The sequence below is a fragment of the Gorilla gorilla genome, chromosome 5 (genome assembly GCF_029281585.2).
Source record: "Gorilla gorilla gorilla isolate KB3781 chromosome 5, NHGRI_mGorGor1-v2.1_pri, whole genome shotgun sequence".
NCBI classification, from domain to species: domain Eukaryota; kingdom Metazoa; phylum Chordata; class Mammalia; order Primates; family Hominidae; genus Gorilla; species Gorilla gorilla.
In genome coordinates, this window is record NC_073229.2 from 94,337,759 (window position 1) to 94,354,288 (window position 16,530).

At 37.8% G+C, this 16,530-nt stretch overlaps 1 protein-coding gene across 2 annotated transcripts in view; it reads right to left on the reverse strand.

The window, feature by feature from the left end:
• COL9A1 (collagen type IX alpha 1 chain) overlaps positions 1–16,530 on the reverse strand; it is an 87,847-nt gene that overhangs the window by 12,920 nt on the left and 58,397 nt on the right. The window contains exons 23-30 of one of the 2 annotated variants that reach the window (XM_019030220.4): positions 14,724–14,777; positions 14,026–14,097; positions 13,480–13,515; positions 12,750–12,794; positions 11,318–11,350; positions 6,844–6,990; positions 6,589–6,643; positions 4,625–4,813 (exon numbers count right to left, since the gene is read on the reverse strand). In XM_019030220.4, the coding sequence (XP_018885765.2) occupies positions 4,625–4,813; positions 6,589–6,643; positions 6,844–6,990; positions 11,318–11,350; positions 12,750–12,794; positions 13,480–13,515; positions 14,026–14,097; positions 14,724–14,777 (631 nt within the window). The remainder of the gene's footprint in view (positions 1–4,624; positions 4,814–6,588; positions 6,644–6,843; positions 6,991–11,317; positions 11,351–12,749; positions 12,795–13,479; positions 13,516–14,025; positions 14,098–14,723; positions 14,778–16,530) is intronic. The other variant, XM_055391415.2, reaches the window with a different exon arrangement.

Below are 16,530 nucleotides of genomic sequence, written 5' to 3' on the forward strand. Positions count from 1 at the left end.
TATAGAATTGCTTGTAAGGATATGTAAGAAAAGAATAGTATTGATTACCTAGTGGGAAGGAGAAAGGAAATTAGGCAGATGGGAGACAGGGATAGGAGAGAAACTTCACTAAATATCTTTTTTACACATTGTTAATTTTTGGAACTGTATAAATTTAGTATTATGAAATATAAATTAATCAATCTTAAAAACATAAAGTGTGTTGTCACAGTGTCTACATTTCACTACTGACTCATTGTTTATAGGGAATATACTTTGGATTGCAACCAACCATGTGGATTTGCAAGACATTTACAAGACAGTTGATTGAAATTGGGGATTTAGCAGCCACAGAACAAAGTTGCATTAATTAACCCAGCCCCTGAAGATACCAAACCCAGCAACTTGACCTCATTAACAAAAGGCATTAATGCCTTAGTTAACTGGTCCTAAATGATGTCTGCTGCTCTTTGTTGAAGGCATTATCCCATTATTCTGGTAGTACAGTAGTATATCATTATTCTACTATGCTGTTAGAAAATGCAATGGCACCTTGCAATAAATTCTATACATACCATTTTTTTTCCAAACATTTGTTTCAGCTTAGCCTCATTCAATATTAAGTCATATTTGTTATAATTTTAAAAACAAAGTCATGTACACAACAAAAATAGAAAAAATATCTGTATAACCATCTGCACTCAGATAGTCAAAGATCTCTAATTCTGAAGTGAATATTTAGTCACCATACTTTTAGTTGTGAATGTCTTCATGTGAGTTTTTATGATAAACTAAATTTCATCACATTTCAAAACAATTTAAATTTATATAAATACTATGACGGATTGAACTCAGGTTGAACTCATGTTTACATAAGCGAGTTTTTTTAACACTCATCATCAATATGGCCTTACTATATCAGGAATATACGACAATTAACATCTTATAAACCAATGGCATAAGCATTCTTGTTAACTTGGTAATTTAAGTGTCATATCACTATAATTCTGGAGGCTGGCAATGAGAACAGACTCTCTAAATGTGCCACATTTCTGAAGATATGAGATGAAGATTATAAATTAAAGTGTGGCTTTTACACTGATAGTAAAAGCTAAACTTGTTTGTACATTCTAGCATGAAGCCACACCAACTTTTAACGTTGCTTCGAGGAATAAGACCAGTGTCTTTGTTGTGATACTGTCTTTTGGTTATCAGTCAGAGAAAAACAAGTTTTAAGATGAGCTCCAAAACAGAGCCTATTCTGCAAACTGCTACTCCACAGCAAACCATGTATACAGGTTGGTTCTATCGACAAGGTTAATCTATTACTTCAAACCCTGGTCATGTCTTATTTTGAGATGTACAAAAACCAGCTTAGGGAACTAAAGGTCCAGCTTTGTTAGCCTCCTTAGTCAAAAAATATGCATAAAGAGCTTGTAAAATAAGCTTTGGGTAAGGTATAAAGAAAAATACGCAGCTTTAGCAGAAAAACAGCCCATTATGAACGAGTGGAAATTCTCATTGCTCTATACTTGCTATTTATTTCATTCATTCATGAGCTATAATTGATGCTCTATCTCCATGTAAACAGATTATCACTGAGAAAGGTGTTAGTCATAATTATGACATGTGTGTTTTCTCAAACCTTCATTTACATATTGCAGTGTCTGTTTGATTCACACTAAAATATCTAAAAATATACATCCTTACTCAAAGGGACTTAAAATTAATCCAAACTGTGAATATTTAAAACTAATATTTGTGACACAAAAGACCAATGTAATACCAAGCAAAGTGAATATAAGGCCAGTTAGATATCTCTCAGGTTTTAAGCCTGGGCCCTAACATTTTGTATAATATTGTGTAAAGCATGTCAGTGAAAAACAGAAAAATTATAGATATAACCTAAGCTTTGACTATGATTTGAGGCATATTTCTACTAGTTCCTATTGAAAATGTTCTACTGTGTTCTTCAGAGTATTTTCTAGGAGAAAAACAGTGACTAAGACATAGGCTGAACTGTTCAAGCATTCATAATAAAACTTGTTTGTTATTTATGTAGCAGTTTCTCTGGAAAAAGGCTCTCAAAGTGACCATATGGTAGAGCAAGATTCATACCAACCCTTCTTTACCAGGGATGGGGAAAAAAGCCAACAAGCAATACTCAAATATATCTCTCCTCTAATTGACTGAAAATTTAAGTTTCAAATTGGTGGAATGTTTATTCTCAGGGAAATTTCAGCTGTAACCCCTTGGATATTACAAAGCTATATGTTTTCTAATAAATACGCCTGTTAATGTATGTGGTGGGACAAGAAGAATCAAATCCAGCTACCTAAAATCATACATTTCCAAAAGTATGACAGTGTTAATCGATTTTAAAAATTTACCCCTCCCTACCTCCACCCCAAATTCTCAGAAGTTAAACTGAGAGAAGATACTGCTTTAAAGGAATCTGATAACGAGAAAGGGATGGAGGAGGGTAGGGAGAAAAAAAATCCTTTGGAAAAGAGAAAATAGTTGTATCACTTCATGTTATAGATTATGTCATGAATACTGAAGAAAAATTAAGAGGAAATACCTCATATGATCAAGCTATACTTGACAAATGAACTTAGTGCTAGAGCCATTTTCCAGGTTCCAAATATAGAAATTTACTTTTGTTTCTTTCAAACTGAGGTTCATCTGCTAGAGCCAACCCAACCCAACCTAGCCACAATTCACTGTTGCTAAAGCTTCCCCAAACAATTCACCATTGTTTCCAGTGGTTCTCAACCCTGGCTGCACATTAAAATCACCTGGAGAATATTTTGAAATCCCAATGCCCAAGCCAATAAAATCAGAATCTCTGAGAATGGGATCCAGATATCAGTGGTTTTAAGCTCCTCAGGCAATTCCAGTGTGCAGGCAAGGCTGACAAAGGCAGCTTTAGACTGTCCTAGCTTAGCTTTCATTTTTTAAAGAAGAGTTCTGTTACTAGCTCAAACAAAGTTAAGCTCTGCCCCAAGGAGACTTCCTGTTAACCAAAGAAAATAGGGCTGTGATGTCTATAGGCCCTATAAGGCATTCCCTTTCAGTATGAAAATGGGCGATTGCTCCACACCAGGTGCAGCAGAACCACCAGGAGGGCCTGTTAAACTAGACAGCTAGACCTCGACACCAGAGTTTCTGATTCAGTGGACCCAGTGTGGACCAGCGAATTTGCATTCCTAACAAGGTCCCTGGTGACTCCGCTGCTCCGGGGACTGCTCTCTCAGAACCACTCCCTAAAGTGAACTCAGAAAAGGCCAGGTCGTCATGATCCACCCGCTTTTGCACAACAGATCCAATGAAGTCAACAATCTACCTAAGGCTGTAGAGTTTCTTAGAAATTATTTACACAGTGAATTGAGACTAACCGGAGAGAGAGCACCTAAGGCATGAGCTCCTGAACTAGCAAAGCAGGACAAAGATGAACAGGTATGTGACTCTTTCAAAGAAAATGTTCAGTTCTCCTTAAGAAAAACTCTACCCTCAGTCTGCACTCTATTTGATTTTGTCTAGCCTCCCAAAGCTTTGAATTCATGCCAGCCTTACAAGAGGTCTCAGTTAGACCCCATTTTTTTAACATGAAGCTCTGAACATGCCAAAAAAAAATGTAATTAAATAAATTGTTCCAGCTGAAGGTCTAGTTAGCCAACTGCATCAGCAGTTCATTTATAGATCCAAAAAGGCAGCTTGCTTGCCATCTGACCATTCATACCATAGTATTTATCCCTAATTGGAGCACCACAGTACTTAAAAAAAAAAAAAATCCCTCTCTTGTTTCTGATGCCACGTCTTTCTGAAGTTCCCCAGAAAGCTGTCAGTCACTCATCATGACATAGAAACTACTCACTTTATTTAGTCCTCTCTGTAAATTATCCAGGGCACATACACCCCAAGCTGATATACTTACTCTCCTCAACTAGCAAACTCCAAATGAGGCAGCCAGTTCTTCCACCCAGTCCTGCTGAGTACCTAACACACTCATAGCCCCATTTTTCTGCAAAATCCTGGATGCAAGGGCTTAACTTGCTTTAAATAAAAATGGAAGAAACAAGCTATCTTACATACTAAAGAAGGAATTAGATTGTACTTCAGAGCTGAAAAAAAAATCCATCAAAACTAAATATCCAATGTCATGTTTTAAAAGAGGGAGGCAGCTCTAATGCATATTTTTCTTACATCCTGTTAACAAATTTTATTAGTTTAAATAACAAATACAAACATCCTAAGGATGGTTGCCATGTTAGAGGAACTCAACAATGACTTTAGGGTCTCAAAAATAAATAAATAAATAAAAAATAGCTGAACGATCGTTTACCAGATCCCATTATCTTTGTTTTGAACCATGATTGAGGTAGAGTATAATAGAAAAAGATCAGTACTAAAAGACACGGGACTTTAATTCTAGTATTTGGTCTACTGTTGTGGTATAGCAGGGTCAAGAGAATATTATATAACAGTTTTTGAATCTTCACTGTCACTATTGTAAAAGAGAATAATACATCTTATCTCACTGGATATTCAGAAATTAGTAAAACATAAATTCCTCGAGCTTGATACAGATTATACATCTGAAAAAGGTTGTGTTCTTTGGTTCCACATGGGCAAGATGACTTACCTTTAGGTCCCCTCAAACCAAGAGCACCAGGGGGCCCCTTAATGCCCGGAAGGCCACGAATTCCCATCTGGCCTGGGAAACCATTCTCTCCAGGAGGGCCGGGGGGACCAGGAGGGCCAGGTCTTCCAGGAAGCCCAGTGGCACCTGAGTCTGGACGCTTAAGACTGGCAGCCATCTCAGCAAAATGCTCTAAAAGAGAACAAACAAAACAACCCAGAAGTGTCAGAAACATAAAAGTTATTCTAATGAAAAGAGAGGTATTCCAAATGCCTTTTTTTCTAAATGTGTCACCAGGTCTTCAAAATTGGTGGTAAGAAATGAATAAAGTTGGATAATTTCTCTGTGGGCTTTCTGCCAGAAAGCTTCGCTGGTGCTGTTTGATGCAGCTCTCCCTGGATATATTTGGTCCTGTTGTTCTGAGACAGAGTCAGAGCACGGGGAGGGAGGTAGCAGGGGGTGGGATTCACAAAAATCTTAAACTACAGGCTTTGGGGTGAATGATGTTCTGGAAGGATGTCACCTGAATCCCTGCTGGGTATCTGAAAACCCAGGATGGGAAGAAAAATGAGTTTCTTAACATACATGGAAGCAGATGTCCAGACAGTTTTTAAAAGCCAAGAACATTGTCCAGAATTAATATTCAGACACCATTTGAGACCTCGCCTCACATTCTTAGTTTGAAGATATTATATAAACTGAAATATCCCCAGGAGTCACAGCTTCTTATAAACCCTCCTTCTCAGAAGTTTTTTCCACGCTTGAAATAGACAACAAACATTAAAAATAACTTGTTTCTTGGGAACGGTCAGAGTTAGTCTTAAAAATTAATAACTGTGTGGGCTTTTTCAGGAACCATTAAATAGATTCAGAATCACCCACTAAAGGCGTGGCCGACAAGAAAATCTCCCCATGAAAACATTCTAAGGGAAATATTCTCATGTAATATTTTTTAAACTTAGAGGGTAAAGGAGAATATGAAATGGAAAGAAATTTCTACCCAACATTTTTAAATTGTTTAAATGTGAGTATTTTAAATTTGCTTATATAAGTAAGAGTTTGCATGGAATAATAATTTTTTAGATATGTTTAAAACTAAAATAGACTTTCAGGACAAAATGTCTGCAATGAAGAGGCCTATATTGCTTTTCAAATATAGAAGTGAATGTTTCATTCCCATTTGGTTCTGGAAAACTTCTCAAGTCTCCTAGACAAACTAGACTGTCTAGTGAACATACAAAAGAGTATCTCTTCATGACAAAGTTAGCTACACCAGAATACTATAACTAGCTGTAGGCTTCAGTGTTACAGAACTCCTCAGCTATAGGGTGCTTTTGCACATCTTCATTTTCTGTGTGTTTTTATAACTAGACCAATTCTGAAACAAATAACAATTGCCATAGCTACAGATAAATTTTGATAAGGGTTAACAAGTATGAAAATGTTTCATAATTTTGGTAAATGCTGGTTATTGATTGTTTTTACATATGTGTACATGAATGGAGATAATGTCCTTATGCTTCTTATGGGCATGGAGTCTGTCATTTACTTCTCACAAAATGTAGAGAAAGCCTAGGTCAGTGCTAGGTACACCTAAGTGGTAGGGTCTTAAGGAGGAGAGACACAACTAAGAATTTGTGTTCCAAAGGAAAAAAGTGTGTGTGTGTGTATGTGTGTGTGCGCGCACTTTGTTATAAATTAGCCCCCATGGCAAAAAAAAAAAAAAAAAAAAAAAAACAAAGGCAGGATAACCAGAAAAGTAATATTTTACATTGAGGCTACGGGCTATATACTATTGTGGATGCCAATAGTTGGAAAAACAGAATTGGCATTAATATTACCCTAAATATCCTATCTTTAAGGCACACAAAAAGTCACTCTTGTTTACCCTTGCGTATCTACAAGAATAAAATCTTAAGAAACAAGAGTTGATGGTGGAAAAAGTCAAACCATTGTGATTTATTTACCTTGTATGACTCTCATGCAAACCTGCTTAATGTGCTGATCTGTCGGTGCTCTACCCTAGGACAGAAAAGAAAAAAAGGCAGTTTATGCATGAAACCATAAAGAGAACATTGTTAAGTTGTAAACTGACAGACTCTGCAAGGAGCCAGGTGGCTGGATTTACAAGAGAACTTGTTGAGAAGCTGATGCCTAGAACAGCCCTGCTGCTGTGGGATGGAGTCTCCAAAGGGAAACCACAGAAGCTGCCCACCACTCACCGGAGGGCCCTGGACACCAGGCAGGCCGGTGGCACCCTGTTCTCCCTGCACGCCCCGAGGTCCAGGTGGTCCTCTTGGTCCTTCCACTCCAGGAAGCCCCCGACTTCCCTCAGGCCCTCTCAAGCCAGGTTCCCCAGGATTACCTGCCTGGAACACAATTGCACACTATCAAACCAGGGCTAAGCATAAAGAATGTGCCTGCTTCATACTCATATAAACACTTACATGAAATTTGCGGTTTCCTGCACTCTGCATCCTAACAGGTGTTCTTTCAGAGGTTACAAAACCTTCACTGCAAGGTGAAGACACATAATGCTACACAACTTACTCATCTTTTAGAAATCTAGTTCAAGTTAACTTTCAATATATCTTTCTTTTGGCTGGGTGCAGTGGCTTACACCTATAATCCCAGCGCTTGTAGGAGGCCCACGTGGGTGGATCATGAGGTCAAGAGTTTGAGACCAGGCTGGCCAATATGGTGAAACCCTGTCTCTATTAAAAATACAAAAATTAGCCAGGCATGGTGGTGCATGCCTGTTGTCCCACCTACTTGGGAAGCTGAGGCAGGAGAATCGCTTGAACCCAGGAGGTGGAGGTTGCAGTAAGCGGAGATCGCGCCACTGTACTCCAGCCTGGGCGACATAGCAAGACTCCGTCTCAAAAATAATAACAATAATAATAATAATAATAATCTTTCTTTCGGGGATAGTTATTCTTGCAAATCGTTTATTGGAATACTACATTTTTTAAAAACTACATTCTTCATACTTTAAGCCACTCGCTAAGAGGAACTTAGTTTTCAATAAGCTTGTTAACATTTTCTGGCTACATAAAAGCCCCTGCATTCCTACAAAATATGTTACTTTGCATATCACAAATGCAGCAAGCATAAAATAAAGATATTTCCAAGAACATAAGTTATTTAGCCCTTACAACTTTTTTTTTTTTTAGAGAATGTGAAGATGCCAGGTATATCCAGGAATTACTAAACTATATCAATGCACTTAAAATACCACATTTAAAATGCTGCATTTAAAATACTTGACCAGGCCGGGTGCGGTGGCTCACGCCTGTAATCCCAGCACTTTGGGAGGCCCAGGTGGGCGGATCACGAGGTCAGGAGATCGAGACCATCCTGGCTAACACGGTGAAACCCCTTCTCTACTAAAAATACCAAAAATTAGCCGGCATAGTGGTGGATGCCTGTAGTCCCAGCTACTCAGGAGGCTGAGGCAGGAGAAAGCCGTGAACCCAGGAGGCAGAGTTTGCAGCGAGCCGAGATCGCGCCACTGCACTCCAGCCTGGGTGACAGAGCGAGACTCCATCTCAAAAAAAAAAAAAAAAAAAAATACTTGACCAAAGAAAGTTACAAATTACTTAAATATCAAGGAAGTTAAAAAATCTAAATATTAAAGAAGTTAAAAGTAAACCATGTGTTTCCTTAGCATAAAAGCAAATACAAGTTAGATTTTTTTTAGCTGAAAGCAGACCACTAAAAGCATTTAAAAGAATCGTCTAAGATAAATGTTTTAAAAAGAGACCAAATTAATTCACTTTTTGTTAAACTAAAAATTTGTTAAATTCCTCTGGTAGAATTTGTGGCAGAATAGCTCCAATGTACTGCTGCTGTTCAGAATAAGAATGAGAAGATAAAAGAACACGAGGCAGCAAGGGAATGCTAGTGTTCAAGATATGAATGTTTATAAAGCAATTTAATCCTGCTTCTTTTTCATATGCATCATTTATCTAGAAAAAGCTGGCTCTTTCAAACAAATACTTTAAACTGAAGAAGGCGATGAAGCAATGCTTTTACTAGATACATCCAAATAAAGCTCAGCAAATGTGCTTTTCCAATTTCGCTCTATGCAAAAGAAATTGATATTCATCTAAGTCAACTTGCCAAAATTGCTTCTATGAAGAAATTATGGTTTAAAGACTTCCTGAAAGACTGTCAGCAGGACAAGGAAAAGGTATCCTACATAGAAGGCTGCAACATTGTCAGGTGCCTAGGGTGCAAAACTGTAACAACTTCTTTTTTTTTTTTTTTTTTGAGATGGAGTTTTGCTCTTGTTGCCCAGGCTGGAGTGCAATGGCGTGATCTCGGCTCACCACAACCTCCACCTCCCAGCTTCGAGCGATTCTCCTGCCTCAGCCTCCAGAGTAGCTAGGATTACAGGCGTGCGCCATGACACCTGGCTAATTTTTTGTATTTTTAGTAAAGATGAGGTTTCTCCATGTTGGTCAGGCTGGTCTCAAACTCCTGACCTTGGATGATCTGCCCACCTCGGCCTCCCAAAGTGCTGGGATTACAGGCATGAGCCACCGTGCCCTGCCAACAACTTCTAAAAGAACCCAGAAGAGAAGACAAAATGAACTCAGAAATATACTGAAGAACTGACAGAAAACAAAGGAGACCACGACAGAGTGTATAAGCCTGCTGATAATGACAGAAATACTGCTACAATAAGAGCTGGGAACTTCCTAATGAAGAGATTAAGGGCCAATATGGCCAGGACCCTGGGTTTTGGGAAAAAATTCCTCAACTGAGGAGCGGTATACTGAAACAGAAATCAGGTTACAGACATCGCCTACTTCACAACTTTGTCTATGCTGAAATCAATGAAGAAAGTGTAAGTCTTTGTGTTAGTAACAATTTCCCCTGATTGTGGGACAGTAGACTTCAATTTCACTCATATTACCTGGGCAGTGTCAGGTAAGACACTTGTGGGGAAGGAGATGAATCAAGAGCTAATTCCTAATACCATATGCAAATTTGAATGCAATTAACTTATTCTTGTCACGGCATGGTTCATTAACTTTTCTTTTGTTACAGCTTGAATTCTTTTATTGAACATTACTATTTCTAGATAGTGAAGTAGGATTTCTATTACCAAACGCAATCAAGGTTTACTCTAAATTTTTCTCAATCCTCAACCATTTCTGTTAAAAATTCTTAGGCATAAAAATGTTACTTGAAACTTGAGACATGGTGTTTAGAGGCAGGTAAGTTAATACGATGTAATAATATCCATCTCTGCGGTTTGCAAAGAGCCCAAGGCTAGGCATTGTAACCAAGTCTGACTGGGTCCTCCTGGAGAAAGTGAAGCTGAGGATAGATCGAAATGCTTAAGTAGGAAGTAGCTATTCCAAGGAAAGAGGAAGAGGAGACCAGAACAAGGTGTTAAACAGCATGTAAAAGAAACTGCAAATGGATGAAGTTCTAGGTATGTAGGAGATGAGGTTCATGGAGCAAAGAACACTTCATCAAAGGCTTTGTTTACCTCGCTAAGAATCTGATTTTATTCTTAAAGAGTTTTAAACAGAGGAGGGATACACAGTGGGTTTTATTTTTTAAAAAAATCTAGATGACATTGGCTGCCATGAGGATAATGTGCTGGACATGGACAGAGAAGGGTTGAGGAGATTCCGGAAACAGGAAGGACTTGGAAACTTATGGAAGCTGGCAATAGTGGCATTTGAGATTGAGGTCTGAGCTTCATCTTTTCTCCTCAACCTTTCTTAAATTCCTAATTGTTTTAGATGTGAATTCCTTTCCAATTAGCAAGTCATCTCAGGTTTCCTACTAAGTGATTCTATAATTCTGAATACATCTAATCTCTAAGGACACCAGTTTAGTTTCTATAAAAATGACAAAAATGAACAAGATTGTTTTCTACTTCTAATAATTTGCTATTATATTTTCTTATGCATTATTCCTCTATCTTACTTCCCCAACTAGAACACATCAGAGATTAAGACAATTGCTGAAATATTTTTCAACGGTATAACTGCCAATGAAATTTAGTTATACTGTTGACAACAAAAAACACAAGTCAGTTCTTTAAAAATGACCCATTTGGAGAGGACATTAGAGTATTACCATGTAACACTCATTGAGTCATTTACAATATGAAGGAAAAAAAACACTTCCTTTCCAGTGGTTAGTTCAAAAGGTAAATCCATTTACACAGTGGTGAGGTATTTTTCTATTGGATTAATCCATTACCTAAAGTACAAATTTAGACATTTATTTCCATGAAAGTAAGTCCTTTAAGAGTTGAGTGTTGGCCGGGTGTGGTGGCTCACACCTGTAAACCCAGCACTTTGGGAGGCTGAGGTGGGCGGATCACCTGAGGTAAGGAATTCGAGACCAGTCTGACCAACATGGTGAAACCCCATCTCTACTAAAAATACAAAAATTAGCCGGGCATGGTGGTGCATGCCTGTAATCCCAGCTACTTGGGAGGCTAAGGCAGGAGAATTGCTTGAACCCAGGAGGCAGAAGTTGCAGTGAGCCAAGATTGCACCACTGCATTCACGCCTGGGCGACAGAGTGAGACTCCATCTCAAAAAAAAAAAAAAAAAAAAAAAGAATTGAATGTTACATAATGATTTCATAAAGCAGAATATTATATATTCTACAGCTTTATTAATATTTTTAATTTTTTATACCATTACTATTCACCATACTTACAGATCCCTTTGGGCCAGGTAATCCTATATCTCCCTAAATCAATAAAAGAAATTTATGTTAGAACAATGTGTTCACATTTGATAATTTCCTGAAAACACTTTAAAAGTTATTGTGCTACTAAAATATGGAAAACCATGAACAGATTAACTCCGGCACTGCAAAAAAATATTAAACTCCAATTTTGGATTCTAATCTCAGTTCTACTTAACTCTGTGACCGTCTGTAAGCTATGTAGCCTCCCAGCCTTTGGCTAATTTATCTGTTAAATAAAAGGGTTGAATCAGAGCTTTCCAGGGTTTCATCCAGATCTCAAATGCTAGGTGTCAAGAATTTAAAATGTGGAAGGCAAAAGATATTAAAATAGCATTCTCTTATAAAACACAAGAGACATTTAGACCTGATGACTTCATTTTTGTAATTCAAACAATATTTAAAAGTCATCCCCAAAAGTCTACTAAACCAAATATGCCTGTTTTTATGCTTTAAAAAAAAAACGTTGAAAATTTCCTACCACTAATGCTAGATATAAATTCAGCTCATGTTGGCATATCAGCTTACCTCCACTACAAAACAATGATTTAAAACATCACGTTACCCTATAAAATGAACGATTTTAACAGAAATGAAACTGGAATAATCCTCTTATGAATTTACTTAATAGTTGGGAAGCTTTGACTAATTTAGATGTTATATTTATATTAGCTCTAAATCCTGAAAATATGAATAAAACATTTCTGGGATTTTTTTCCTGCCCTACAAGTTCTCTAAAACTGTTTTCTGAAAAATCTATTACCCTACCCCAAAGGACCAAAACATAAGTTTCCACATTAGGTCACATTAGTTTGTGTCAAAACCGTAATGATGAGCCTGCAAACCAAGCAGCTCCAGCAGTGGAGAGAACTTGTTCTCATTTGTATTCCTTTCCCGGAGATTAGGCAACAGCCTCCTCTGGAGATGGAGGTCACTTTTTCGGAGGGTTTTAGACTAAAGAGATTACCCTTGGTCAGATTTGTGAGTCACAGCTTTCTAACTATAATAAAACTTGAATATTGTTTTCATGATAGTGCACTATTATTCATAGACTTTCTATAGTCATGTAAGAATCACCTTGAATGTCTAGACATAAAGCCACAGAGGATTCACCATCTGTAAGAGTACAATTTTATTCTCCGAAAGTTTAAAGCCAGATCTATCAGTATGGCAATGTTTCCTCTCTGCTTTACTTGATCTTGGCTGCAATCTTGGGAGACTTTTGTTAGCTGATAGGAGAAACATCATAACCTTTAAAGAAGGCAGTGAGGATAACAGTGTCCAGAAAATAAGAATATATATATATATATACCAATTTTGAACTGTTAGAAGTATATATATATACTTCTAACAGTTCAAAATTGGTAAAGCTTCATCATTAACCAGAAAAAAAAAATCTTACAAGTTCCCCCCTTTCTCCTGCTTCACCTTCTTCACCAGAGGCACCCTAAAAATTAAGATAAAAGGTTACATTTTAAAATTCTTAGTCCCATTGCCCAATTTTAACCAGTAAACATTGATAAGCATTCATAAGTGCCCACAGTGTTCCCAGAATCATGCAGAAATACAAAATGCTCTCAGCGGCTTTCCAATCTAGCTGTCAGTGGCTAGTCCCAATCAGAAAATAGCGGAGAGGAAAGCCAGAAGGTGAGGCTGAGTTTCAGCTAGAATGAAGGATAAATGACCATATTCAACAATTTTATAATTGGCCCTTGAAATAGGGAATTTACAGTAGAAAAAGGAACCCAGGGAAAGGACTGAGTCTAATTCATATAAACAGTTTATTTGCTGAGGTCTTGATCAAGAAAAACCTAAGACATTCTAATGTGGCTGTGGAAGGCTCCATCGGATATGAATAAACCAATTCCGTGAACCAGAGACAGAGCCACGCTCTTCAAAGGAAAGACAGTGTGCAGTCCTGGAGCAGAGCCATCTTTAGCTCCAGCTTGTTAAAATAGTAAACAATGCTGCGGACCAAACTCAACACCAGGTTTCACTCACTATGAACACATTGAGAAAAACTGTTAGCCTTCATGGTTTTATTAACCCCCATAAACCAGCCATTCCCCCTTGCTTGTGAAATGGTGCATATCAAACATTGCATTTTATACCAATTAAATAATAAGACTGACCTGTTCACCCTTTGGACCCGGTTCACCGACTACACCCTGTAATAAATAAAATGTAATACTTTTTTAGTATTTTCAACTGTTTATATAATTTCAAGTGAACCTTATTGGGTGGGTGGATAAGCACAAGTACAGATAATGTGATGGGAGAGGACGTTCCCACTCCTCACCATCCAACAAGAATCAGGACCAAAACATAAGTTTCCACATTAGGTCACAATTTTCCAAGAGGCTCTGGAACTTGGGGCATTCTCTGATCACATCCTCATAAAATTTGACTAGTAGAAATGTAAATTGAGGGCTAAGTAGAAAGTGTGATTACAACGGAAATTTTTACTTTTCTCAGCTTTTTTTTCCTTCTGTTAAATTATATTAATAGACTTTTTGCTTCTTAATCTCAACTCTGAGTAATTTAAAATATCTTTCTTGATAGCTGTTTATGATAAATTCTAGAAAATTCTCCACAGGGCCAAAAGCAAGCTTTGTTTCTCAACATGGTAGAAATCACCCTTCCAAATAAAGAACCTTCTGGAGTGCTGGAGCTCTTACCCTGTCACCTTTCATTCCAGGAAGTCCAGGGGGCCCAGGCAAGCCAGGGAGGCCAGGGCTACCCAGAGAACCCTGGAAAGCAAAAACAAAGTCCCCGGAGTTACTGTCACTGCAACACTGAAAGCACGGAAGGCAGAAACAACCTTGGGTGTGTTGACTTGTGTCTAAAATAAACGTGCTGTGGTTGGTTGAACTCTGCTTCTTGGGTTTGCCTCTCTTTCATATTCTCAGGAGAAGAGGGTGGGGCCAATGTTCTCCCAGCCTTCACTCCACCCTGAGGTCCTCAGTTCCCCTTGCACTCCTTGGCAACAGTAGGCTCTTTCAGTCAAGCCCCCGCCACCCCCGCACTGCCTGCAATGGCGCTGCTGCTCCTCTCGCTATGTAAACAAGCACTGCACAGGAAGTAAAAGGCACCATTCACTCTGTTTTCTGCCATTCCAAGAACAACCAGAGGCCAAATGCAGCACTTCACATTTCACCAGGTTTAAAAATGGATGCTACAAACCACGCAGATTAAAATACCCTCTGAGGGTATCCTACCCATAATTTGAAATTTCCCCTTTACATTTTTCACATATTCACATAACAAGAGAAATCAAGTACAGGTAATTCAATTGTAAATTGTTTTCTCCTCTTGCTTATTTTTAAAAATGCATTGTGTTTCGTAGAAGGCAAATAAACGAAACTTTTCTACTTACCAGTTTACCTGGTAGGCCTGGGGATCCCACTGGTCCTAATTCTCCTCTACTGCCCTGTAAAAACACAAACATTTTGGATATTTTGCCAAAATTCAAATGCTTAGTTACTATGTAAATAAAATAACATCCTACCTAGGTTTTTTTCCTTCAGCTAAAGGCATAGGCCATCCTACATAGTGCCTACAGCATCCTGTGTTCATCTTGCATTGAATGATTCGAATGCTGTTTACTGTGATTACAGACGTTTAGAAATGATGGCTATGCATGTATATGAAATGGCAATTAGTCACTTTCAACATCTAAATCACATCCTAACTTTTATTATGGTTATTTGTGTCCATGTTTTAAGCCCTCACTTAGATTATGTGTTCTTAAGGTATTGTTAAATATTAATTTGGAATTCTGCACAGTGCCTAGAACACAGAATAAATTCTCAGGTCTACAGAACATTTCAAAGCAACATCTGGCAAATGATCTTAAACCTCAACAGAGTGAAAAAAGAAACACATAATAGATATGTTTGCCTTTAAATTACTATTGCAACTTCAAAAAGACACAGATGGTAAAAATTTGTGAAGTTTCTGAAGTAAAAATTTTTTTCTTCTACTCATTTTTGTTCTAAACACATCTTAAAAGATTAAACAGACTTCAGAAAGCAGAACTTATAATGAAGATACACCAAAAATAATTTTATTTTGTGAACCTACTTCAATTTTTTATTTGAATCTCTAAGCTTTCAAATTTTTATTTGAAACGCTAAGCTTTTCTAATCTATTGAGAAAAAGAAACACATGAACTTTTCAACTTTTTTCCCTGAGAACTTCATACAATTTTATGCAATCTGACAAAAGTTCATTTTATTTCTTAATTTTTTTTTATTTGAGATGGAGTCTTTCTCTGTTGCCCAGGCTGGAGTGCAGTGGGGCGATCTCAGCTCACTGCAACCTCCATCTCCCAGGTTCAAGTGATTCTCCTGCCTCAGCCTCCTGAGTAGCTGGGAGTACAGGTGCATGTCACCACGCCTGGCTAATTTTTGTATTTTTAGTAGAGACCGGGTTTCACCATATTGGCCAGGCTGGTCTTGAATTCCTGACCTCAGGTGATCCGCCCGCCTTGGCCTCCCAACGTGCTGGGATTACAGGTGTGAGCCACTGCGCCCAGCTAGCTCATTTTATTTCTAATGCATGTTCAACTAAGCTGAACACTGACATTATTGGATAAATAATCACATTGCCTGGAAGGTGCATATAAAAATGAAAGGAGTCCTTTAAGTTAATTTTTCTGTAAAATGACATGACAGCTCCATATTAATGTTTAATATTTATAAATGCTTCTGATAAGATTATTCTGACTCGTGCTATTTATTCCTATTTAAGTTTAACAAAGTGTCAAGATCCATAAATCTTCTGAATTTTGAATTTCTCTAAAGGATTAAGAACTGTTTGCCAGTTTACAACAATCTAGCAATTAATATTAGCAATAATTTCATAGTAGTCATTTCATACGACTTATAGGTGATTTAAACTAAATGCTTTTAAACATTTTTCAACAACTTTATATAAACAACCTGTGTCTGGTATATGACTTTGGGACGATGCATTGGTCCTTAACCTCATGAGCAGTTTGGAAGCCAGAGGCAGTGCCCCATGAGGGTGGATACTGGGAGAATGTAAGTCTAGATGAAAACCAGCCCCTGTGATAGATTCCTCTATCCATCTATAAATATAAAAATTGGGTTCTACCCCATCTTTGCAACTTCAAAGTTCAAGACAGATTTTCCTCATCGTGTCTGCTCTGTTGGCATTTT